Here is a 26,660-nt window from a genome sequence, read left to right on the forward strand (position 1 = left end):
ACCTTTGCTGTCTACCGTTACCAAGATAAAACGTCTCCATTTCGCACAGGAACACAAGGATTGGACAGTTGAGCATTGGAAAAAAGTCATGTGGTCCGATGAATCACATTTCCGGTTGCATCATGCAGGTGGCAGAGTGAGAATTTGGCGGAAACAGCATGAAAGCATGTACCCCACATGCCTGAGTACAACCCTTCAAGCTGGTGAGGGCAGTGTTATGGTTTGGGGCATGCTTTCCTGGAATGATTTGGGTCCTTTAATTCATGTGGAACAACGTCGGAATAGCACAACATACTTAAGTATTGTTGCTGATCAAGTTCATCCTATCATGTTGATGGTGTATCCCAATGGAGATGGCTTCTTCCAACAAGACAATGTGCCATGCCATGGTGCTCATATTGTGCAGGAGTGGTTTCAAGAACATGAGGGAGACTTCACCTTGCTCATGTTGTGGCTCCCACAATCACCCGATCTCAATCCAATTGAGCATTTGTGGGATGAAGTTTAAAGAGCCATCAGGCAGCTGGTTCCACAACCATCAAATCTCACAGAACTGGACAGTGCTATTCATCAGGCATGGTGTCAGATTCCTCGTATCACCTTTCAACATCTTGTGGAGTCACTGCCAGGAAGAATCGCCACAGTATTGAAGGCAAAAGGTGGCCCAACGAAGTACTGATGCGGTGGTCATAATACTCTGGCCACTCAGTGTGTGTGTGTGTGTGTGTGTGTGTGTGTGTGTGTGTGTGTATGTGGATATATATGTACATATACATATATATCCTCATGTGAGGATGTTTTTCTATTGATTAGAGAGGATGGAGGAGAAAGAGAAAGAGAGAAGTATCCATGTGAGAGAAACATATTGGTTGGTTGCCTCCAGCACGTTCTCCGACTAGGGCCCAGTCTGGGGAGGAGCTTGCAACTGAGATACGTGCCCTTGACCGAATTGAATCCAGGACCCATCGGTCTGCAGGTTGATGCTCTATCCACTGAGTCAAACCGGCTAGGGCTAATTTCTGAATCTTTTTAGTCAGTTGACAGTGACAACTTTATATGATCTTTGTCTTCTCTTTTGGGTTTGTCTTCCAGTTTGACTTTGAAGGATCACTTTCCCCAGTCATTGCACCCAAAAAAGCAAGGCCTTCTGAGACGGGATCTGATGAGGTAAGTATTATTTCTTGCTAATATAAATTGCCCTGTAGATGCTTTTACTAGTCTCTCATTTCTGTGGTATGCCTACGGATTAATTGGGCTTAACAGATACTGCGTTTTTTCAGAATCGAAGGTTTGTGGCAACCCTTCATCGAGCAAGTCAGCTGGTGCCATTTTCCTGACAGAGTTGCTCACTTCGTGTCCCTGTGTCACATTTGGATAAATATTGCAGTATTTCAAACATTTTCATTATTATTACATTTGTTATGGTGACCTGTGGTCAGTCATCTTTGATGTTACTATTGTAATTGTTTTGAGTCTCTACAAACTGCACCCATATGAGATGGTGAACTTACTGGATACATGTGTGTGTTTTGACTACTTCCCTGATTGGCCATTCCCATTCCCTGTTTCCCTCTCCTTGGGCTGCCCTTTTTCCTGTGGTACAACTAATAATCCTACAAGGCCTCCACGTTCAAGTGAAAGGAAGAGTCGCGCATCTCCTCCTGGGAAAAGTGCTGTGGAGATTGTGGAAATGACACAAAGGACTTAGAATATCATGGCCATCACTCAGCTGTTTTGATATTCTTTTTATGTTTCAGCATTGTGCTTTTTTTTTTTTTTTTTCATATTCTTAGAGCAGCTTAATGTGAAATGGAACTTGAATTGCTTTAATTGAATTTTTTAAATGACAACATTTAAAGGAGGCATGATTTAAAAATCAAATCTCTTTCTTCTCAGGATTGGGAGTATTTACTGAATTCAGACTACCACCAGAAGGTTGAGTCTCATCTTTTGAACAGATCTTTATGTCTGAGTCCTTTGGAAGTTTCTCAGATAAAGGATGAGGACTTGTCACAGAATCTCAGTCTGGATTCTTCTACACTTCTCTTCTCTCACATACCTGCAATGTTTTTTGTTCTTCACCTTGTCTATGAGGAGCTTAAATTGAATACTCTGATGGGAGAAGGAATTCATTCACTTGTTGACCTCCTTGTTCAGTTGGCAAGGTAAATACTGTGTGTAGAGTGAAAACTTCCAGGAGTGCTCAGGTGACTCAGAAATTGGCCTTAAGAACCCAGAGCATTTTTTAAGAACCACAGAATTGTTTGAAGATATTGGCTATGTAAGAGCCTGTGGGTCATGCTAGGGTTGCTATGAACAGCGGGAAGTTACAGAATATGTTAAACACTGGGGGTGACCTGTTGAGCATTTCATGTTGACAAGATGACTGGCTGCACTGTGGTGGAAGTTCTATAATAATACCTGCAGTACTGTAACAATACCTACATTCTGATGGTGCTTACAGTTCAGAAAATCGCAGTTTAGCTACATAAATTGTCAAACAAGGCCAGGGAGTCATGATCCCCATTTAATGATGAGAAAACCTGTCTGAGTGTGTTTCCAAGACCATGACTTTTGGCTAGCTGTGGGCTCTGCTGCGCTGTGTTGTCACTGTCTGTGATCATCCCTGCCTTCCAGGTTCCTAGTGGATCTACATTTAAATTGTTCTAACAATGCTCTTTAATAGCCTTGAGTTTCGCACTGAATTCTAAAGTCACACTTGGGTGTTGTTTAAGCTTTGTGACCCTTGATTCCATTTGAATGGAATCAAAATGTCAATGTCTTTAGTTAAGGTTACAGCACATTTTCTAATTACTGTGATCTTCCTTTAGATACTGAAACTATTTTCTGAGACATGACAGTTTTAATTGTTTGATTTCTCTTAGGATAAATCATTACTATCATGAAAATTCTTTTGTAAATGAAATAATTTCCAAACCCTAATCATGGGCTCTCTGAAATAAGTAACATTTGTATAATGTTTTACATTTTATGAGATATTTTTCACATATCTTGTTTAGTTTTAAAACTTCACAGTGAATTTATTGGTGTTTCCCCATTTTCTGGAAGAAAATTTCAGGTTCTAGACATGATTTGCTGAAGATCACACAGCTAATAAGTAATGGAGGAGAACCTAGAACTCAGTGTTTTTACAGTAGTTTCACCTCCACAAAATTTGTTTAGCAAAAGGAGTTTAGGTTGCTTTTATCATATTGGGCACTGGAAAGTTCAGAAATAGAATAAAGAGATTCTAGATTTGATTATCTTCTTTCTCATAGGTAAGTTTTTAAAATGGAAAGTTCTATTGATGAACCCTAATCTTGGGGGGAAATCTTGTAATACCGTCCTTGTTATTTCTATTTTATATTTTCTTATTGTTTTAGGGACTTAAAATTGGAGCCTTACTTAGATCATTACTACAGGGATTACCCAACACTTGTCAGAACTACTGGACAGGTGTGCACAATTGATCAAGGTAAGCATCTGTGTTGATAAAGATTTTATGAACAGTGTAGTGACATTTGCTTGTATTTTTCTTACCATCAGTCCCTAAGTCAGGAGGCAGGGCCTTCCCACTAGGCAGATTTTAGTTTGTGATTGATCTCTGATTTGCAGTAAGCCATAACTTCCTCAGTATGTGGGCAAATTATATTCATCCTTAAGGTTCTGAGTTGCAGAAGCTTAGCTTCTACTGCGAAGTATGCTGTGTCCAAGACCTGTGCTTGTCATTCCAGTTAGTAATATTAAAAATTCAGTTCCTCAGTTGCACTGGCCACGTTTCAAGTGCCTAGTAGCTGCATGGGGCTAGTGGTTGCCATATTGGAACATGTTCATTACCACTGTACTGACCCTGAGCTAAAGGGACTCAGAATTGGGGCCCAGTGTAGGAACAGAGAGGAATCCTGACTGACCTTTCAGGTTAGGGCAGAAAATTTTGGTTAGATTCTTTATATGCCTTGAGCATAAAAATTTGCTGAATTTCTATCTAGCAGGGGATAAAATAATAGTTATTCAAATTCTACATATTATAATATAGACAGTTTACTTACTGTTGCAGGAAAAATGGAACATTTTGGAAAATAGGGAAAAATGTTATTCCGATTGATAACAGTATCTGTCATTTGAAAACATTTTCCCTTTAGAATAAAAGATCATTTTCCTAATGTATTCTTGTATGTCTATAAACATTTATCTAATTTTAAAGGTCAAACAGGGTTTATGCATCATCCATCATTTTTTACTTCTGAGCCACCAAGTATTTACCAGTGGGTGAGTTCTTGTCTGAAGGGTGAAGAAATACCACCCTACCCTTACCTCCCTGGCATCTGTGAAAGAAGCCGACTTGTAGTTTTGGTATGTACTCATACTATTGCCTAACTTGCTTGTTTTTCTCTTTTTCTTTTAAAATATGGTTTAAAAATTATACAGTAAAATTAACTTTAAAAATTTGGTGTGCAGTTCTGTGAATTTCAACAAACATGTAGATTTATGTATTCACCACCATAACTAGGATACAGAATAGACCTCCTCCCTTCCAACAAATTTTCCCTTATACTTTTGAGATTCATGCAGGTGTTCCCTGTACCAGCAGTTGTGAATATAGCTGCTGTAATCATTCAAGTTTCTGTGTGAACATAAGTTTTCATTTCTTTAAAGTAGATACCCAGAGGTGGGATTGATGGTTATGTAGTAAGTATATATTTAGTTTTTAAGAAACTGTAAACTATTTTCACACTGACTGTACTATTTTACATTTCCCCAGCAGTGTGTGAGCATTCCAGTGTCCCTGCATTTTTGTCAGTGTTTGCTATTGTCATGATTTCTAATTTTTGCCATCCTGGTAGATGTGCAGTGATATCTCATTTGGTTTTAATTTGCATTTCCTTAATGGCTAGTGATATTTTGAGCATTCTAGATAATGAAATTTTGTCAGATATGTGGATTGCAAATATTTTCTCCTACTTTGCATCTTGTCATGTCTCATCATACTCTTAGTGTTTATTTTGTAGAGCAAAACTGTTCAATTTTGATGAAGCCAATTTATCCAGTTTTTTTCTTTTATGGATAGTGCTTTTGGTGTCATATGTAAGAATTCATTGTTTAACTTCAGAACACAAGATTTTCTCCCTGTTTCCTTGTAGAAATTTTATAGTTGTATGATTTACATTTAGAGCAACGATCCACTTTGATAATTTTGTATAAGACATGAGGTTTAAGTTGAGGTTCTTATTCAATCTGGATGTCCAAATCTTTTAACACTATTTGTTGAAAAGATTATTGTTTCTTTGTTGCTTTTACCGTTTTGTTAAAAGTCAGTTGACCACATTCTTTTTCTTAAAAAATATTTTTTTCCCTTTATTGAATAAGATATTACAAATGTGTCCTTATCCCCCCAATGTCCTCTCATCCCCCCAATCCTGCGACCACATTCTTATGGGTCAATTTCTGGGCCTTTTAATCTGGTCCACTGATCTGTGTTGCAGTCCACACTGTCTTGATTACTGTAGCTTTAAAAGTAAGTCTTAAAACTGATTAGTATGTCTCCTCCCATGAACAATTTTTCAATATTGTTTTAGCTATTTTAGTTCCTTTGCTTTTTCATTTAAATTTTTTAACCAGTTTGTCTGTAGCTTCCCAGGTACCAACTACCCCCCACCTTCCGCCCCCCACCTTCCGCCCCCCCCTCGCCCCCCCCCCAGAGAAGTACATTATTTATTGTTAAAAATTAGTTCATTTTGCATAGTTAGGACATGTCCATGGTCAAATCTTCGAGTAAGAACCAAAGGGCATATGGAAAGGTGAGCTTTTTCAGCACCTGTCTCTCGGTCCCCTGGCCCTCGAGCAGCCTGCGCACAGGTCCTTTATGGACCCTTCAGGCTCACAGGAGAGCCCTGTGCTTTGGTCTTCCTCCCACATGTCAGTGGACACACCCATCTTTTCTTCACTCTGCCTCTGCCTTCATGTTGAGGAAGGCTTCACAACCCCTGTGCTCTGACACAAACATGCAGAATGGTGATTCTGCTCTTTTAAATAAATGATAATGTGAGAATCTAACATACTATTTATTATTTTAACTTTTTTGGTGTACATTTTAGTGGCATTAAATATATCCACAGTGTATTCAGAACAGCTTAATCCCAGAACTTTTGCATTTCTTGCAGATTGTGTGGAAGCATTTAAGTTAAACCACCAAATTTTTGGTCTTGCTCAATGGGGGTGGACCCAGTGTATTTCTAACCAAAAGAGGGAGCCAGAGAATTATGGATATGCCATAATTCTTCAACCTCCAACCTAAATACATTAGTCAACTTACAGATATTCACATTATAACTTTTCTTTGTTAGATTTGATGCCTGGTATATAGAATTTTAAGATCTTCCAGTTTTGTACTAAAATTCAGTAAAATCATGCTACTCCTTCAAAAAAAGAAAGTGCCACTGCAGGTACAGATCTTAGTGGTGGGACAGATATTCAAAAGAGAACCATGGCCCTGGCCGGTGTTTCTCAGTGGTTGGCCCTCGAATCAAAGGGTCACAGGTTCGATTCTCAGTCAGGACACAGGGCACATATCAGGGTTCTGGGTTTCACTCCCCAGACCCAGTAGGGGCACATGTGGTTGGCAACCAGTCGATCACATTGATGTTTCGTTCTCTCTCCCTCCCTCCTTTCTTCCCTTCCATTTTCTCTGAAAAGCAATGGAAAAAATATCCTCAGGTGAGATTAACAACAATAACAAAAAAAGAGACTCTTGATGGCAGAAGTGGGGAAAGGGTTAGGGTCAGAGGGTTAGGGTTCACCTAACCAGAAATGACCTGAATGCCCATCTGAACAAAGTTGGTACATCTGTATAATGGAATACTGCTCAGCAGTAGAAAGAAACAAGCTCCTGATAGATGTGGTTAATGTGGATGGATCTCAAAGGCATACTCACAAAGTAGGACACAGACACTGTAGAAGAGGCAAACTACAGGGACAGAACACAGATGAGTTGTCTCTGGTGCTGGTGCAGGGAGGAGCAGATGGGCCACGAAGGGCACTGCGGACCTTTCTGGAGTGAGGACAGTATTCGTGTCATGATTGTGATAGTGGTGATGGGACTGTGAAACATTTGTCAAAACACAGAGCTATACACCTAAAATGGATGAACTGTCCTATATGTAATGATAACCCAGTCATTTAAAAAAGATGTTAATTTCCTCCTTGTGCAGAGTATTGCGCTCTACATTCTTGGTGATGAAAGCTCTGTTTGTGACGAATCCTCACACTATTTATCGAGAATTTCTCTAGGTAAGTCAGTGTAATGTTAGGCTCTGCAAACAAAATTTTATAAATGTTGATATCAGAGTTGAAATTAGAAAATAGTTTCGTGTTTGTTTAGAAACCACGTCTTACCTCATTGTAGAGGTTTTATCTTACACTGTTCTGGTCTAAGTCCATAACTGAATTTCAGAGACCAGGATGACTTAAAAATCTAACTTCATACTTTTAATGTACCTTATTTCATACTTTTAGAAGGATGATTATTATTTTTAGGATTATTTTAACTTCAGGGAAATTACACTTTCCAGCCTGCTTATTTTATTATTTTCTAGGAGTTGTTAGTTAAAGCTTTATTTCCAAATTTCTGTGCATGTTATGTATTTTTTTTACCAGGAAGACTATCAAAATAAAAATTCATTTTGTTATCTTGTAGCCCCCCAAAAGTCACAAGCAGAACAAGAGGAAAACAGGTGACTTTTATTCAGATTGTGCTTTTATATTAAATATATAAAACTCGATTATGTGTCACTCTTCTGTTCAATAACTGTGTTTTGTTTTCCTACAGGTTTAGTTTCAGGCATTCTCCATCAGTTTCTAGTCTGGCTGAAAGATTGGTTGTCTGGATGGCTAATGTAGGTAAGGTTGTCTTTACTCTTTATGTGTTACTGAACTGCCAGTGAGAATCCTCTGCTTCCCTGGACACTCCACCCTCACGAAGCCCATCTTCCTCAAGGCAAGCTAGATCTGGAGGCATGAGGAGAGAAAGTCCCACAGGGTTGAGATTATGGCCTATCTAGCCATACTTCCTTTCCCTAACAGTTTCACAACTTTCATATGACATCAGCAATACTAGCTTCTGATCTCTGGGCCTCAGAATGGAGAGCACCAATCACTGCACACCAGACCTTAAGCCATTGTCATACTCAGATATCAGAAGGGAGTATTCCTGGCAAAGCCTAAAAGTAATTGTATAAACATTACAGGTGTGCTTTGGAAGGGTATAGGCCAGGGATTTGAGGTGCCAAGATGAAGATTCATAGGTGGAGTGGGAAGAAAAGAGTTTTCTACTCTCCAATCCTAACCCTGTGATCCTAGATTTCAAACTGAGTAAAGTACTAAAGAAATTTTTCACAAAAATAACTAAAAAAAAAGTCAAATTACTTATATGAAGATATTTAGAAAAAAGATGTTTCTATATTAGAAAGTCATGCTCTAATGAATGTTACAGGATATTCCTGAATTCTTAAAGACTGCTCTGAATGACTTAGTTTTTCATTGTACTTTTTTGTATATCCTCTTCAAAATTATAATAATTGTCATTAGTATTACAGATTAGATACCTATGCTGAAAAAATAGTGGCCAACTTCTATCTATATGTTACATAATATTTAATAAAATTGTTATTTTCATATAAGGAACCATTTTTACATTAAAAATTAATCAAGGTTCTATATTAATAGATAATATATAATTTATAAAATTTAGATATTATTTTAGGAAAAATAAAAATTTAATTAACGTGAAGATTTAAAAATTTTAAAAATGAAATGTGGCATACATACAAAAGAATTTTTGAAATGTTTAGAGAATAACAATAAAGTGAATATTGATGTACTGGCCACCCACCATTAGAAACAGAACATTGCTAGTGTGGTTGAAGACCCTTGTGTGTTTACTTCTGCATGGTGTCCTCCCTCATAATCCACCACTAGAGGTAACCACTGTCCTACCTAAATTTTGTATTTCTTTTCTCATATATTTTTGTAGTTTTATCATCTTTATATATTGCTTAGTGTTTTATATTTTTGAACTTTATGTAAACATAAAAATAAAACTTTCTGCTATCTTATTTTCTTCACTCAATATTGTTATTAAAAATTTAGAAAAAAATATTTTTATTGATTTTAGAGAGGAAGGGAGAGAGAGAGAGATAGAAACATGAATGATGAGAGAGAATCATTGATTGGCTTCCTCCTGCACAGCCTGAAACCCTGGTATGTGCCCTGACCCAGAATTGAACCTCCTGGTTCAGAGGTCGATGCTCAACCATTGAGCCACACCATCTGGACTCAATACTTAAAGATTCATCCATGTTGACTCACGTAGCAGTAGGTCACTTGTTTTCATTGCTAAATACTTCATTGTTTGAATATTAAAACTTATTTATTCATTCTTTTTTTGTTGTTAATCCTCACCCAAGGATACTTTTCCATTGATTTTTAGAGAGAATGGAAGGGAGGGGGAAACAGAGAGAGAGAAACATCCATGTGAGAGAAACACATCGATTGGCTGCCTTCTGAATGTGCCCCAGTGGGGGCCAGCAATCCATCCTGCAACCGAGGTACATGCCATTGACCAGAATCAAACTCGAGACCCTTCAGTCCTTGGGCAATGCTCTTTCCACTCATCAAAACTGGCTGGGCCTTATTTATCCATTCTATTGATGCAAGCAATTGGGATGTTTCCTCCTTTCCCTTTTTTGCCATAGTGAAACAACATTGCTAACAAATATTTTAATATTGTGTCCTGGTGCACATGTGCACAAGTTTCTGTATGGCTATTGTTGGACCATAGGGGTCGGCCTATCTGTACATGCCAAGTGTTTACCAGCGTGGTTGTACCAGTACATAAGTAACCACCATCAGCTGTGGTCGAGAAGCACTGTTGCTGTGCCTAGTTGCCAATACTTGATATTGATTGACTTCAATATTTGTCTGTCAGGCTAGTGTGAACTTCTATTTTCTAGTGGTTTTAGTTTTGCGTTTCCATGATCACTCATTGGATAAACAATCTTTTCATATGTTTATTGACTCTTTGTATTTAATCTATGGAATGGTTTTTAAGTCCTTGGTGGTTTTCCTATTGTTTTAGTTGTCTTTTTCTTAAGGTTTTTTAGAATTTTGTAAAGAGACCTTTTCTGCTAATCCCTGATGTCAAGACAGTAGCCTGGTAGTAAGATGAATAAAATGAATTTCTTTCTTGTCAGAATAGATGTTTGTTAACTTTAGTCAGAGGGTAAACAGGAGAGTGGCAAGTCTAAATGCAAATGAAAAATGTTTTCCTTTCACCATCAGGTTTCACTTTAAGAGACTTGGAAACTCTTCCCTTTGGAATTGCTCTTCCCATTAGAGATGCAATTTATCACTGTCGAGAGCAGCCTGCTGCAGACTGGCCAGAGGCTGTGTGTCTCTTGATTGGACGCCAGGACCTATCCAAGCAGGCCTGTGAAGGAAACTTACCTAAAGGGAAATCTGTGAGTGTCAACACCAAAAGTTCAAGGTTCAGTTTGGCCTTAGTAACATAAAGTAGGAATGTTCTACATTTCTTTTGTCTTTCTGCAAGCATGTATATTACATTGCCTTTTTCATATTATGTGCCAGGTGGCATTTATAATTGGACAAATGTTATTAATTGTAAATTAAACATGAGAACAGGAGATTTTGGAATGCTTTGTCTTTCCTGGAACTTTCTTCACCTTGAGTGATCAGTAGAGCAACTACCATGGCTGACTCCCTACTTATATTGTATTGGTAATTAACTAATTTATAATTATGTGGGAAAAGCAAGAGCATAGATCCTGAATTTGAATAGTTAATATATAACTATTTTCTGTTTCATACATTTCTGATGAGTTGGCTTTCTTGAATTTAACCTTTGAATATTGTAAATATATCTGTTTAATCACATCAAACTGAAGCCCCAAGAAAAGGATTTTTTGGGGGGAGAGGGACAGAGGGCACTAAGGTTTGAAAGATGTCTTAATGTTATCCCTTCTGAATACTGTCCTTCATCGGTCTTTAAGTCTGTTTTTTAAAGAATGGGTTCTAAGGTAGAAAGTGAATTACAACATTACTCTCCAATTATTTCTTTTAAAATCAGTCTCTTTAAAAATTTAAAAATGGAATTTTTAAAATTTCTAAACTCGAGTTAACTTTAAAATCATAAATGGTGGTGCTGTATTACTGTGAGCATCCCAGAGGGTCCAGAGGTGACAGTGGAAATTTGCCTAATCTCTTATTAGCCTTTGAACCAACAGATAATAATCAACACATTTTGACTATTTATAATCCACATCAGGTCTTAGGCTACTGATGCTTTAGAACCTGTGTCAAAATTTATTCCTGACATTAGTGTTGCCTCATGTAACTGTGACAGAATCTGTTTCCGTGGGGATCCATCTTCAGCAGGGTCCGACCAGATAGTGCTCTTCAGTCTGCACCTACATAACAACTCTTATTTGAGTTAGTATTTGTTTTGTCTTAAACAGAAAACCAATTTTTTTTTTTGGGGGGGGGGGGGATTAATACAGTTTTTATTCTTCCCTTGGCCAAGATAAGTTTTAGCCTTTAGACCTCTTTTCACAGAGTAAGAGCAGTGTAACATCATTAGCACTGAAACCAAATGGTATTGATAATCATTCAGCTGTATTTGTCATTTTCAGTAATTCTGTCTAAACTCAGTTCAGTTAGTTGAGGCTGTATTGTATAACTCATCTAAATTTAACTTACCAGCTATTTGGGTCTATATTTTATAGCTAACCCACCCATTAGAATATAGTTTCTTTTTAAAATTAGATAGTTCATAGGAACTGTAATAAATTTTTATGAACTAAATAAAGGTGATTATTTAGCCCTATCTGCCATTATTTTTTTCATGTTAATACTGTTTCCATGTTAAATGTTGACAGAACTCTAGCATTTTAACTAGAAGTTAACCTTTGTTAAAAGAATATAAAACATTGAGAGAAAAGAAGATTTCATGCTATTCAAATCTGTGTTGAAGTCTGAATTACAGTGAAACCTTGGTTTTCTAACTAATTTGTTCCAGAAGGCTGTTTCAAGAAGTGATTTGCTGGAAAACAGAATCATTTTTTCCCCATTAGAAATAATGTAAATTTTATTAATTCTTTCCAAACCCCCAAATGATTCCGTTTTGATCTTTCTTTTATACAATACATGTCTAATGTACTATTTACCCTATAAACAAAGACTTCTTTTTTTTAACTTATCAACCCCCCCCCCCCCTTAGTCTTAAATGAATCACTTTCAGCACTGGTTCCCCAGTTTCTTTCAAGGAGGTCAGTATGTGGCATCTGCTTTTTTACATATCTCCGCCTCCAAAATGCTGTCATTGGCTACCTGCTTTTCCTCTAGCCAACAGTTTTTCTACCTCTTCAGTTGTCCGTGATCATTGGTTTTTCACATCCTTTGTAACATTAGTACTCTTGATGGCCTCTGTAAGTTTTAAAATTGTGCCAGTCCTGCATTTAGTCAGCAACAAAAGCAAAACAAACAAACAAACAAAAAAACAACACAAAAATATTCACAGCACTGTTTCCTGAGAGGCTAATAATCCTAGATTTAGCAGTAAACTGACTTGCATTCTCTCTTTTGTTTATGGCCTGAAAGACACTTTTTGTCATTCTGATGCATCAGCATGAAAGGGTTGTCAGGTCCAGAACCAAAGTTCATTCAACAACCCAGGCATTTTTTCCATGAACAACCTGGTTGAGAATCGAATTGTTCAAGATGGGAGAAGTTTGAGAGCTGAGGTTTGACAGTACTTGGACTGGAAGACTCACACTAAAAGCATACACTGAGCTTATGAGGACAGAATGATAATCAAGGATTGAACCCTTTTCATTTGTTTTGTTACATCAGTCCCCTCCCTTTTAAGAAATTTTTATTTGGAACATATTTACAAACAAAAGTGAAAACCAGCCATGATCCATTGTATTTAAAACTCTAAAGGGAGAAAGTATTGTTCAGCTACCCTTGTTGCATATTCTGCGTGTTTTTCTTTTCTGCTTATATTAATAAAATATAATATTTAAATTAGTGTGGGTTCTTAAATAATAATGGGGGGTGTCATATCTGTTTTCAAGATGTTTAGGATATAGTTAGATTTTTATAATTTATTAGATCCTTTTAAAGGAATCCTCCTCCTGACTCTTATCTCAAATTTAAACTTCTCTTGGCTCAATAAAGAATTTTTAAGTGGGCAGTTTAATTGTGCTGTAACAGAGAGTTCTACATTAGAGTCCATGGTATATAAGGGAATCCAGGCTCGCCTGCTTTTGAATGCATAGTTTTTCTCTGTTGGTGGTCAGATATGTCATCCTGGACATGCTCATGTCAGTCAGTGTGTGTTGACTGGTTTTTAAATTGTCACTACAACCAAGTCTGTTACTCAGGTGCTCTCATCAGATGTTCCTTCAGGAACAGAGACTGAGGAGGAAGATGATGGCATGAACGACATGAATCAGGAGGTTATGTCACTCATATGGAGTGAAGATTTAAGGGTGCAGGACGTGCGGAGGCTTCTTCAAAGTGCGCATCCTGTCCGTGTCAATGTGGTGCAGTACCCAGAGCTCAGTGACCATGAGTTCATTGAGGAGAAGGAAAACAGGTAATTGAAAGCATGAATTACCTCTCGGGGATTTTTTTTTTAATGCTAAAACCCCAAAAATGGATACTTTAAAGTTAAAAGTATCATATGTTTTAAGTATTTATCCAACCTTAATACTCTATACATTTTCAACATATTTTGGCGTTTAATGAGGTAAATGTTGTACTTCAGACGCTCATCCTCTTGAAATACAGCTCTCTGCTCTTAGTTACCTTAAGAATTTATAAAGCAAAACACTGAACTCATCCTTGGACTTCTTGATCAGGAAAATATTTTGTATTTTTCTTGTCTTATTTTCAGTATAAACTTACACCAGTATTTTTTCCTTGCTCCCATTAGAAACTCTAATAGTGATATGTAATATTGTGTAAGCCTTCTCTTTTGCCATTTTCTAAAACTTATGTTCTTTATTACATTGCTAATACTAATTTATCCCTTGATAACTTGTACGATTCAGTAGTAATCAATGTAACATTCCAGAATTGTTGCCTTGGGGCAATTCAACTTAATTTTTATCAATTATAGTTGAAATTCAATATTATTTTATATTAGTTTCAGATATATAGTATAGTGCTTAGACATCATATAATTATGAAGTTATCCCCCAAATAATTCTAGCATCCACTTGGCATCATACATAGTTATTATAATACTAGAGGTCCAGTGCACGAATTTGTGCACAGGTGGGGTCTCTTAGGGGGAGGGACCGTGGGAGGTTGGCTTTGGGAGTGCACTGACCGCCAGGGGGCAGCTCCTGTGTTGAGTGTCTGTCCCCTGGTGGTCAGTGCACGTCGTTTGGTTGTTTGGTCGCTTAGGCTTTTATACATAGAGATTATTGATTTCCTCAGCTGTACTTTATATCCCTATTGCTGGGGTTCTTGTTTCAGTATTAAGAAGGGTTCAGGAAATGGAGAAGGGGCTGTGGGTAGATTAAATAGTCCAGAAACAAAATATAATTTTGAAAGGCATTTGGGGGTCAGAGGAGCCTAGTTTAAAGGAAACTAAGATCTCCTCGTCTCAGGACCCCATGCTTTTTATTAACACAAATTGTCCTGAGGTGAGGCAGAGATATACACTTCAAAGGTTCAGGGTTTCGTATATAGAGTCCATTGTCAGATTGGGGAGAATTAGACTATGGCTGTTCAAGTGTTTGGCCAGTGGGAGGCAATAACATGTAGATTAAGATGCCCTGAGCTGTCTGGCAGCAAACAGTCAATTTAATGTATCCTATTCAGGTTTGGGGAAATGCCATCAGCCATTCCCAGATTCAGCCCTGCTGTCATGCTGTAATTGGTTTCCGGCACCCTATCACCATTTTGTAACTACCACTTTGCACTTCTTAAATCCTTTCACCTTTTCCACCCCATCTTCTCCATTCTCTGGCAACCATAATTTTGTCTTCTGTATCTATGAGTCTGTTTCTGTTCTGCTTATCTGTTTATTTTGTTTTTTAGATCCCACATATAAGTGAAATCATATGGTGTTTGTCATTCTCTGTCTTACTTCATTTAATATACCCTCTAGGACCTAGAGTCTAGGTCCATCCATGTTGTTGCAAATGGCAAGATTTTATTCTTTTCTATGACTGACTATTCCATTACGTATATGTACCACATCTTCTTTATCTAATCATCTATTGATGTGCACATGGGTTGCTTCCATATCTTGGCTCTTGTAAATAATGCTGCAGTGAACATAGGGTTGCATATATCTTTGAAATAGTGTTTTAGATTTCTTTGGATATATACCCAGATGTGGAATTGCTGGGTCATAAGATAGTTCTATTTTTAATTTTTTTGAGTAACCTCCATATTGCTTTCCACAGTGGCTGCACAAATGCATTTGTACCAGCAGTGCAGCAGGGTTCTCCTCCACATCCTTGCCAGCACCTGTTGTTTGTTGATTTATTGATGACAGCCATTCTAACTGGCAGGTGGGAGGTGCTATCTCATTGGGTTTTAATATGCATTTCTCTGACAATTAGTGACTTTGAGCATCTTTTCATATGTTATTCATTTTCTTTGGGTATTTGCACTATTTAGGGAGTAGGTTCTTCCATGTGGGAGCTTTTTTGTACAGGAAGTAAGTTGGGGTTTTTCAGGGAGCCCTATTTGGTGCCTCTGTTATTTTCTTTCCTCAATCTATGCAAGCGGCTCTGGTCGCCATTATCTTCTGGGATGCTGGAGAGCTGCCACCCTAGCTCTTGGGCTCAGGAATATAAAGCCTTCTAGAGGAAGGGAACACTCAAGTTCTCTGGCATAGCCTAAGGTATGGGTGTGCTTGGTGGAGTTGGGGAGAACTCGTTGCCATTGCAGCTTGATAAGAAGGGTGGGCTTAGGGCTTGGAAAGTGCCACTTCTGGCAGGTTTGGAAATTTACAAATAAATTCTTGTATATTGGTGGTAAAAACACCATCATGTCCTCTATGGAGAAGTGTCTAATCACTTTTTAATTGGATGTTTGTTTGTTTTGGTGTTGAGTTGTATGAGTTCTTTATAAATTTTGGATATTAACCCCTTATCAGATGTACATTGGCGAATATCTTCTTCTGTTCAGTAGGTTGTCTTTTTGTTTTGTTGATAGTTCAATTTAGATTTTAAAATTCTCTCCAGTGTCTTTATCTCCCTGCTTTCTGTTACCTGTCATCTCTGCCACTGTTTTTTCCTTTCTTACTCTGGGACTTAAAACTTTTAGGGAAGGACCATCCACACTTAGCTTCAGGCTGGTGAAGCTCTGAGTCAGTCATAACTCCCTATCTCTATTTCCTTCCCATATGGACCCAGCTATTTGTCACTATAAATGAGGAAATGGAGTGACAGAGATGCTGTGTGAGAGCGTAGTCTATAGTATGGACTCTGGGCTATGGCTGGCCAGTATCTGCTGGGTGACTTTGAATAAATTACCTCTTGCTGCCTCAGTTGCTGCCTCTATAAGAAGCATGATTGTAGCGTTCATACCTCACAAGGTTTTGTGTATCAAGTGAGTTATCTATCCTATATAATAAAGAGGTAATACGCAAAAAGACCATTATGTCCTTGCACAAGATGGCTGCCCCTATGTGGCCACAAGATGGCTGGCAGGGGAGAGCAGTTGGGGGTGACCAGGCTGGCAGGGGAGGGCAGTCAGGGCTGACCAGACCTGCAGGGGAGGGCAGTTGGGGGTGATTGGGCCAGCAGGGGAGCAGTTAGGGGGCGGTCAGGCTGGCAGGCAGAAGTGGTTAGGGGCAGTCAGGCAGGCGGGCAGGCGAGAAGTTGGGAGCCACCAGTCCTGGATTGTGAGAGGGATCTGACATCCCCTGAGGGGTCCCTGATTGAGAGGGTGCAGGCCAGGCTGAGGGATTCCCCCCCCCCCCCACCGTGCATGAATTTTATGCACCAGGCCTCTAATCCTATATAATAAAATGCTAATATGCAGATTGACCGAACGACGGAACAACCAGTCACTATGACACGCACTGACCACCAGAGGGCAGACGCTCAACACAGGAGCTGCCCCCTGGTGGTCAGTGTGCTCCCACAGAGGGAGCGCCGCTCAGCCAGAAGCTGGGGTCATGGCTGGTGAGCACAGTGGTGGTGGTAGGAACCTCTGCTGTCTCCACTGCAGTGCTAAGGACCCCTTGGGGGATGTCCAACTGCTGTGGGGAGTGGGCCTAAGCCAGCAGGCGGACATCCCCTGAGGGGTCCCAGATTGCTAGAGGGCACAGGCCGAGCTGAGGGTCTCCCCCCCCCACCCCCAGTGCACAAATGTTGTGCACAAGGTCTCTAGTCTATATATAAAAGGCTAATATGCTAAGTGTTCAACCATCTGGGTCAGGGATCCTCAAACTTTTTAAACAGGGGGGCAGTTCACTGTCTCTCAGACCGTTGGAGGGCCGGACTATAGTTTAAAAAAAAAACTATGAACAAATTCCTATGCACACTGCACATATCTTACTTTGAAGTAAAAAAACAAAACGGGAACAAATACAATATTTGTATTTGCATGTGGCCCATGGGCCGTAGTTTGAGGACCCCTGATATGGGTAATGACATCACGTAGCAACGCCTGGCTTCCTCTCCCTACCAACTAGCCTCCTTGTAGTTTCTTCAGCCCAGGAACATGACTTGCTTTATAGCCAGGTGGAAACATTTTATACTTTGACCAAATGTCTGTGAAGCATTTTCCCGTGCCTCATCTCATTTGATCCTCACAGAAGTCCTGGAATAGGTAGATAGGAGACTTGGTGGAATCCTGTTTTCTTTTTATTAGCTGTAAAATGGAGATTTAGAAAGCTTAAAAACTTTACCTGACTGAAAAGAAGTAAGAAATGGTGGACCTTGAAAATGACTTCAGGTTTTCTCACTACAGAGAATATAGTCAAACACTGCTGCAGTTAAATATTTTACCTGTTGTTCTCCCTGCATTACCTACAATAATAACGTGCTTCGTGTTGATATTTACTGCTGTGTTGCTGACAATTACCTGAAAGAGAAGTTGAGGTGCTTCACTGGGCTGGAAAAAGTTTAGCTAACTCAGAAAGCAGGTCTAATTAAGCACGTTTTATACGAGAGGCCCTGTGCACAAATTCATGCACATGTGGGGTCCCTCAGCCTGGCCAGCGATCAGGGCTAATCAGGGCCGGCAGGCAGTGAGGAGGGACTGTGGGAGGTTGGCTGGCCAGGGGGAGGGGCCACGGGAGGTTGGCCGCCCCAATCAGGGCCATTGGCTGGCCAGCCAGGGGATGGGAGAGGCTGTGGGAGGTTGGCCAGCCAGCTGGGGGTGGGGGCTGCGAGAGCTTGGCTGGCTGTGGGAGTGCACTGACCAGGGGGCAGCTCCTGCATTGAGCCTCTACCCCCTGGTGGACAGTGTGTCATCATAGCTACTGGCTGACCGGTTGTAATGGTTGCTTAGGCTTTTATATATTTACTAGAGGCCTGGTGCATGAAATTCATGCGGGGGGGTGGTGTCCCTCAGCCCAGCCTGCACCCTCTCCAATCTGGGACCCCTCGGGAGATGTCCGACTGCCGGTTTAGGCCCGATCCCACCTAAACCAGCAGTCAGACATCCCTCTCACAATCCGGGACCGCTGCCTGATTGCCCCTAACTCCCTTCCCCTGCTGGTCTAGTCACCCCCAACTGCGCTCCCCTGCCGGTCTGGTCGCCCCTAACTGCTCTCCCCTATCGGCCAGATTGCCCCTAACCACCCCTGCTTCGGTCCCTGCCACCGTGGCTTTGTCCAGAAGGATGTCCGAAAGATGTTCAATCTAATTAGCATATTACCCTTCTCTCTCTCCCTATACACACAAACACACACACACACACACACACAGACATATACATACACACACACACACACACACATACTAGTGGCCCGGTGCACGAAATTCGTGCATGGGGGAGCGAGTGTTCCTCAGCCCGGCCTGCACCCTCTCCAATCTGGGACCCCTAGAAGGATGTCCTACTGCCAGTTTACAGGGATCGGGCCTAAACCGCAGTCAGACATCCCTCTCGCAATCCGGGACTGCTGGCTCCTAACCGCTCACCTGCCTGCCTTCCTGATTGCCCCTAACCACTCTGCCTGCCGGCCTACTTGCCCCCAGCTGCCCACAGCTGCTGACCTGCTTGCCCCCAAATGCCCCCCCAGCAGCCTGATCACCCCAACTGCCCCCGTGCCAGTGTGCTCACCCCAACTGCCTTCCCTGCCAGCCTGCTCACCCCCAGCTGCCCCCCTGCTGGCCTGCTCGCCCCCACCTCCCCTCCCCACTGGCCTGCTCGCCCCCAACTGCCCCCCTGCTGGCCTGCTCACTCCAAACTCGCCCCCTCGCTGTCCTGATCACCTCCAACTGACCCACACTGACAGCCTGCTTGTCCCCAACTGGTCCCCCTGCTGATCTGCTTAACCCCAACAGCCCTGCCCCCCACCAGCGTGATTACCCACAACTGCCCTCCCCTCTTGGCCTCTAACCGCCTCTACCTCGGCCCCGCCACCATGGCTTTGTCCAGAAAAACATCCGGAAGGTCTCCTGGAAGGTCTCCCAGTCTAATTAGCATATTACCCTTTTATTAGTATAGATAGAGGCCTGGTGCACTGATGGGGGCCGGCTGGTTTGCCTTGAAGGGTATCCCGGATCAGGGTGGGGGTTCCCTTGGGGCGTGGGGCAGCCTGGGCAAGGGGCCTGTGGTGGTTTGCAGGCCGGCCATGCCCCCATGGGGTGAGGGTTCCCGCTGGGGGGTTGGTGGCCAGCCTGGGTGAGTGGCTGAGGGCTGTTTTCAAGCTGGCCGCATCCCCTTCAGGGTGGGGTCCCCTCTGGGGTGCCTGGCCAGCCTGGGTGAGGGGCTGATGGCTAGGGGCTGATGGCTGTTTGCAGGCTAGCCACGGCCCCCGGCAACGCAAACTCCAGCCCCTTCTCTTTTTTCTTTTTTTTTCAGCGCCTCCTTGAGTGGAGGGAAGCAGGTATCTGGGATTTATTTATCTTCTATAATTGAAACTTTGTAGCCTTCAGTGGAGGCCAGGGTGGGCAGGAAGCTTGGCTTCCTCCATCGCTGGGGAGAACCCAAGCCTCCTGCTTGCTCCAGCTCCGTGGCCGCCGCCATCTTGGTTGGGTTAATTTGCATACTTGCTCCTGATTGGCTTGTGGGTGTGGCTTGTGGGCATAGTAGAGTGATGGTTAGTTTGTTTCTTTCTCTTTTATTAGTGTAGATATATATATATAAAAGCATAAGTGACTGCATGACCGAACAACCGGTTGCTATGACCTGCACTGACCACTAGGGGGCAGACTCAATGCAGGAGCTGCCCCCTGGTGGTTAGCGCACTCCCACAGCCAACCTTTTGTGGCCCCTCCCCCCAGCTGGCTGGCCAACCCTCTGTGTTCCCTCCCTCTGGCTGGCCAACCTCCCATGCCCTGATTGGCCCTGATCACTGGCCAGGCTGAGAGATCCCACCAGTGGATGAATTCGTGCACCGGGCCTCTAGTATAGATATAAAGCTCTCGCTGGTGCCAGTCGTGCACATCTGTTTTGATATGTCATTGTCGATCATGAACTTGGTTGACACTTCTTTTATAGAGAATTAATTTCCTTTCAATGTGCACGAATACATGCACCTGGCCCCTAGTCTTATATAATAAAAGCCTAATACGCAAATCGACTGAACGGCGGAACCACCGGTCGCTGTGATGCACACTGACCACCAGGGGGCAGATGCTTAATGCAGGAGCTGCCCCTGGTGTTCAGTGTGCTCCCTTGATGGGAGCGCCGCTCAGCCAGAAGCCGGGCTCATGGCTGGTGAGCACAGTGATGGCGGGAGCCTCTTCCGCCTCCGAGACAGCGCTAAGGAGCAGTGAGCCTGGCGTCTGGCTGGTGAGCACAGCGGCAGTGGCAGGAGCCTTTGCTGCCGCAGCAGCAGTGCTAAGGACCCCTCGGAGGATGTCCACCTGCCAGCTTAGGCCCACTCCCTGAGAGGGCGCAGACCAGGCTAAGGGACCTCCCTCCCTTAGTGCACAAATGTCATGCACCGGGCTTCTAGTTTCTACATAATGCTGGAAACACTGCCCAGTGTGTAGTAAAGCTCCATGCAGTCCATCATGAACAGAGTTCATTTTGTGAGGTTATTTTCTATTTAACCTTTTACTGTCTCTGAAATGAGAATGTCTTTCAGTCAATAGGTGTTATAGTTTAAATGACGATGCTTTTTCTTTCCTAGTACCTCAGGAAATAGTGATGTATGTTGTAATCAGTGGCATCATAAAGGGAAGGGATACAGTATTAATTGTTTCCATTATGATAATGTTGTGGATTATATGTAAGATTTCTGCTAAGGAAATGTTACAGATGTTGCCTTCTGGCCTTGAGTTTCCATGATTCTAGATTAATGTAGTCAGTGTTCCCAAAGAATCTTAGGACAGCAAAATTTTCCTCACCAGTGAACTAGAAAAACAACTATGAGTGTGTACAGATAGGGAGAGATCATGCTTGTGAATAGCGTTGTCTGCAGAGAAAATGTTAGCTTCTGGAGAGGTATTTCACTTGTGTGCGTGTGAAGTGTTTCCTGGTTATAACGCCCCTGCTTTCACAATTTGTTTGATTTTGTTTTGTTTTAAGGTGCTCTACAGAATGTGATTTACTTTAATATAAAAACAAGTAACCCTAGCCGGTTTGGCTCAGTGGATGGAACATCGGCCTGTGGACTGAGGGGTCCCAGGTTCGATTCCGGTCGGGGGCATGTACCTTGGTTGTGGGCACATCCCCAGTAGCAGGTGTGCAAGAGGCAGCTGATCGATGTTTCTCTCTCATCGATGTTTCTAACTCTCTATCCCTCTCCCTTCCTCTCTGTAAAAAATCAATAAAATATATTTAAAAAAATAAAAATAAGTAGCTCATAGAAGCCATTTGAACCTTGAACATCTCTGATAAATCCTAGCTGTCATATAAGGGAAACTGATTCTGTGTTTTTCCTAGAGATGCCATGAAATCTGTTGGCCTTCACTGTAGGATCTTCCTTTCCTTCCTTGAGTATAGGCCATGGAGTCTCTCTGCTAAAAGGATGGGAGTAGGAACCCAGATATATTGAGGGCAGCTAGACTGAAAATAACACAGTGAACCAAGAGTATAATATTTTCCTATGAGGGTGTTAACAACAGAGTAGAACTTTAGGTTTCTCCTTTTGGTTACCTGGGAGAGTTGGCTTGGTTTTTAGACCAGCTATTGTTGTTGTTTTTTAATCCTCACCTGAGCATATGCTTAGACAGACAGACAGACAGACAGACAACCTTTTGGTGCACAGGATGATGCTCAACCAACTGAGCCATTCTGGCTGGTCTGCACCAGATGGTTTTCATTCAAAGCAAATATGAAACAAAAAAAGGAATTGGGCCTCCCCTTAGACCAGTGGTTCTCAACCTGTGGGTCACGACCCCTTTGGCGGTCGAACGACCCTTTCACAGGGCTCGCCTAAGACCAATCTGCATATCAGACATTTATATTATGATTCATAACAGTAGCAACATTACAGTTATGAAGTAGCAATGAAAATAATTTTATGGTTGGGTCACAACATGAGGAACTGTATTTAAAGGGCCAGACGGTTGAGAATCACTGCCTTAGACTTTCTAAGGGAGGCAAGAATATTAAAGTGAGAATGACCATGTTGGGATGATTCAGCCACATCTTTGTGGATTTCCTGGCTGTGACTTCATTTTATACAGCATACCTTCTTTTGAAATACTTGTTCCAGATTGCATTCCAATTTATTTGCTTAAAATTTTTTCACATTTTGGTTTTAATTTTTATAGATTGCTCCAGTTGTGCCAGCGAACTATGGCCCTTCCAGTAGGACGAGGGATGTTTACCTTGTTTTCATACCATCCTGTTCCAACGGAACCATTGCCTATTCCTAAGTTGAATTTGACAGGTATGTTAAATTCTGGGCTCAATGAGAAAGGAAATGAAATGCTCTTTTTATCTTTAGTGTTCTTACATATTGTTAATAGCTGTTCTAGTGGTTATTGCTGCTCAAATAGCAAATCAGACTAAACGTTGAGGGAAATAGAACGTAGCCCATTACTAATTTTTGCTTTTAATGAGACCATTTCAAGATACAGAAAGGTAATTGGAAAAGTTTAGAAATATATTATGGATAATGGTAATATCATTAAACATTAAAAAATCTTAAAGTATAATATATAGAAGTATTTAGTCTTCAAATGTCTTATGTCTTTTATGAACATACTAGAGGCCCAGTACATGGATTCATGCACCGATGGGGTCCCTCTGCCTGGCCTGTGCCCTCTTGCAATCCGGGACCCCTCGGGGGATGTCCAACTGCTGGTTTCGGCCTGATCCCCGCAGGCCAGGCCCTGTGGGGATCGGGCCGAAACTGGCAGTTGGACATCCCCCTAAGGATGTAGTAGTGCCTGAGGCGGTGGGTGGCTGGAGAGGAGCCTGAGCCCAGGTGCCACGCTGGCTCATCTAGGCCCCGCTGTGCCTGCCTTCTGCTGCTGCTTGGTAGTATTGCCGCTGAGGTGGGAGAGGCTCGCCTCGTTGTAGCTGCGCTCACTAGCCATGAGCCTGGCGCCTGGCACCAGAAGGTCAGCTGAGCTGCTCTCACACTGTGGGAGCACGCTGACCACCAGAGGGCAGCTCCTGCATTGAGCACCTGCCCCCTGGTGGTCAGTACACATCATAATGATGGTTCGGTTGGTTGCTCCTTTGCTTAGGCTTTTATATATATAGACTAGAGGCCCGGTGCACAAAAATTTGTGCACTCGGGGTGAAGGGGGGTCCCTCAGCCCGGCCTGTGCCCTCTCACAGTCTGGGACCCCTCGGGAGATAACGACCTGCTGGCTTAGGCCTGCTCCCGGGTGGCAGAGGGCAGGCCCGATCCCTAGGTGCAGACCCTGGTCGGGCTCAGAGCAGGGCCGATTGGGGAGTTGGGGTGCTGCCCCTGTCATGCACAGAGCAGGGCGGATTGTCAGATTGCGATGCCACCCTCAGTCATGCTCAGGGTAGGGCCGATGGGGAGGTTATGGCTCTACCCCATCACACACAGAGCAGGGCCCGTGGGGGTGGGGTTGGGGCGCCACACCCTGTCACAAACAGAGCCGCAGGGCAATCAGGGGGTTGGGGAGCTCCCCCCTATCAGGTACAGAGCAGGGCTGATTGGGGGTTGGGGCGCCTTCCCCTGTCACGAACAGAGCAGGGCGGATAGGGAGGTTGTGGCCCCGCCCCCTGTCACACACAGAGCCGCAGGGCGATCGGGGTTTGGGCGCTGCCCCCTGTCACACTGATCCCGGTGCTGGGAGGCCTCTCGGCTCCGCTGATCCCGGTGCTGGGAGGCATATTACCCTTTTCCTATATAGGATAGAGGCCTGGTGCATGGGTGGGGCTGGCTGGTTTGCCTTGAAGGGTGTTCTGGATCAGGGTGGGGGTCCCCACTGGGGTGCCTGGCCAGCCTGGGTGAGGTGATGATGGCTGTTTGCAGCTGGTCACACACCCTTCAGGGTAGGGGTCCCCACTGGGGTGCCTGGCCAGTCTGGGTGAGGGGCTGAGGGCTGTTTTCAGGCCGACTGAAGCTCCCAACTGCTCCTTTTTTCCTTTCTTTTTTTTTATTTTTTTATTCTGGGCCAGCTTTAGCTCTGGCTCCAGCTCTGAGTCCTCTGCTGCTGAAAGAAGGTATCTGGTTTGTTTCGGTTCTATAATCGAAACAATGTATAACTCCAGCTCTGAGATCCCAGCTCACTGAAAGCAGGTTTCTGGGGTTTTGTTTAGCTTCTATATTTGTTACAATGTTTCTTAAACTGCAAGCTCAGAGGCCGGCAAGGCAGGTGGGGAACGTTGGTTTCCTCCGTCACTGAAGCAAGCAAGCCTCATGTTAGTTTCAAGCTGCCTGGCTGCCGGCCGCCATGTTGGCTGACAGTTAATTTGCATATCTCGCTGATTAGCCAATGGGAAGGGTAGCGGTTGTACGCCAATTACCATATTTCTCTTTTATTAGATAGGATGATCCTTTTACAAAAACAGAAAATATACTTACTTACTTATAGTAGTTTCACTTGCTAAAGACCCACTAGTGTTAATGTTTTGCTATATATATTTCTGAATTTTATTTTTCCACTTTATAATTTTACATTTGCTTAATTATCAGAAAATATTAAATCTGTTTTAGAAATTACAGTATCTTAAAATTTACTATGTAATGAGCATCCTTCCATATCTAGTATATCTATGGATACAATTGCATATATGTATGTATGTAGATATTGTATACACATTTTTTAATATAGATATGTACATATATACATATATATGTGTATATATATATATATATACACATTATTGATTTCAGAAAGGAATGGAGATGGAGAGAGTTAAAAACGTCAATGATGAGAGAGAATCACTGATAGGCTGCCTCCTGCACACCCCCTACTGGGGATTGAGCCCACAACCTGGGCCTCTGTCCTGACTGGGAATCGAACCGTGCATGATCTCTTGGTTTATAGGTTGATGCTCAACCACTGAGCCACGCTGGCCAGGCTGTATACACATGTTTAATCGACAACTTCATTTTTGTTTTCTAGAGTATTTCATTTAGTGGGATATAATTTATATAAATAGCCTGGTATTGGAAATGATTATTTTTTGCTATTATAAGTGTATATTGGGGTGTACTCATCTTACTTATTTAGAAATTGCTTAGAAAAACTCCTAAGACACGATTTTAAGGCTCTGATGCAGCAGATTGGCACATGATTGGATGCATGAGCTTTTACTTCTGCCAGATATGAGAGTGTTCTTTTCCTAATGTTTTTCGTTATAATGGGTTTATAGTGCCCATTCACCTGATACTAGTTTGAATGTGTTCTATAGGTAGCAGTCACGTATAGTCAAAATGATCCTTGAAAATCTTTTAAAGTGTAGTGCATGTGTTTTTATGAGACTTGTATAAAATGTATATTTCAAGTTAAGTAATTTTAAAAATACAGTGCCCCCTCAGATTTGTAAGGAACTGTGTTTTCAGTGGTTGCAGAAAATGAGACCAGCTGAGTAAAGAGCCCATCATCCAACTCATTGATAGGCAAAGCAAGCTGAGTGACGTTCACTATTTTAACTGTTCTCTCTCTTAGAGATAAGCAACTATGTCAAAATCTGAACAACTGTTGAGTCTTGATGGAGGGCATGATATATAGGTGTTCATTTTATTAGTCTTTCACTGTTGCTTTTTGTAGAAAAAGCTTGGATTAGAAAAGAATTTCATGCAAAATTGGCAAATGTTATAGCGTATTAAATCTGGGTGGCAATACTTGAGTGAGTATTAAATAAGTATATGAATCATTGTCTTCTTCTTTTGAAAAAAAATACACTTAGTTAAATTTTCATGATTTAAAATGTGTTTATTACATTAATCCAAAATTTTATTCTTTTAGCCATTCTGGTAGACACCCCTAAGAAAAAAAATCTTGATTTAATAATAAGTTAATTTAGGAAAAAATGTATTTTTTAAACAGTCCCTTAAC

At 41.9% G+C, this 26,660-nt stretch overlaps 1 protein-coding gene across 1 annotated transcript in view; it reads left to right on the forward strand.

Moving 5' to 3' along the window:
- ANAPC1 (anaphase promoting complex subunit 1) overlaps positions 1-26,660 on the forward strand; it is a 107,544-nt gene that overhangs the window by 37,734 nt on the left and 43,150 nt on the right. The window contains exons 18-27 of the mRNA XM_081101127.1: positions 1,093-1,167; positions 1,897-2,165; positions 3,384-3,475; positions 4,205-4,353; positions 7,209-7,287; positions 7,694-7,730; positions 7,826-7,896; positions 10,336-10,514; positions 13,455-13,669; positions 22,941-23,059. Coding sequence (XP_080957253.1) covers positions 1,093-1,167; positions 1,897-2,165; positions 3,384-3,475; positions 4,205-4,353; positions 7,209-7,287; positions 7,694-7,730; positions 7,826-7,896; positions 10,336-10,514; positions 13,455-13,669; positions 22,941-23,059 — 1,285 coding nt within the window. The remainder of the gene's footprint in view (positions 1-1,092; positions 1,168-1,896; positions 2,166-3,383; positions 3,476-4,204; positions 4,354-7,208; positions 7,288-7,693; positions 7,731-7,825; positions 7,897-10,335; positions 10,515-13,454; positions 13,670-22,940; positions 23,060-26,660) is intronic.

The sequence above is a fragment of the Myotis nattereri genome (assembly GCF_964212035.1).
Source record: "Myotis nattereri genome assembly, chromosome: 10".
Classification (NCBI taxonomy): domain Eukaryota; kingdom Metazoa; phylum Chordata; class Mammalia; order Chiroptera; family Vespertilionidae; genus Myotis; species Myotis nattereri.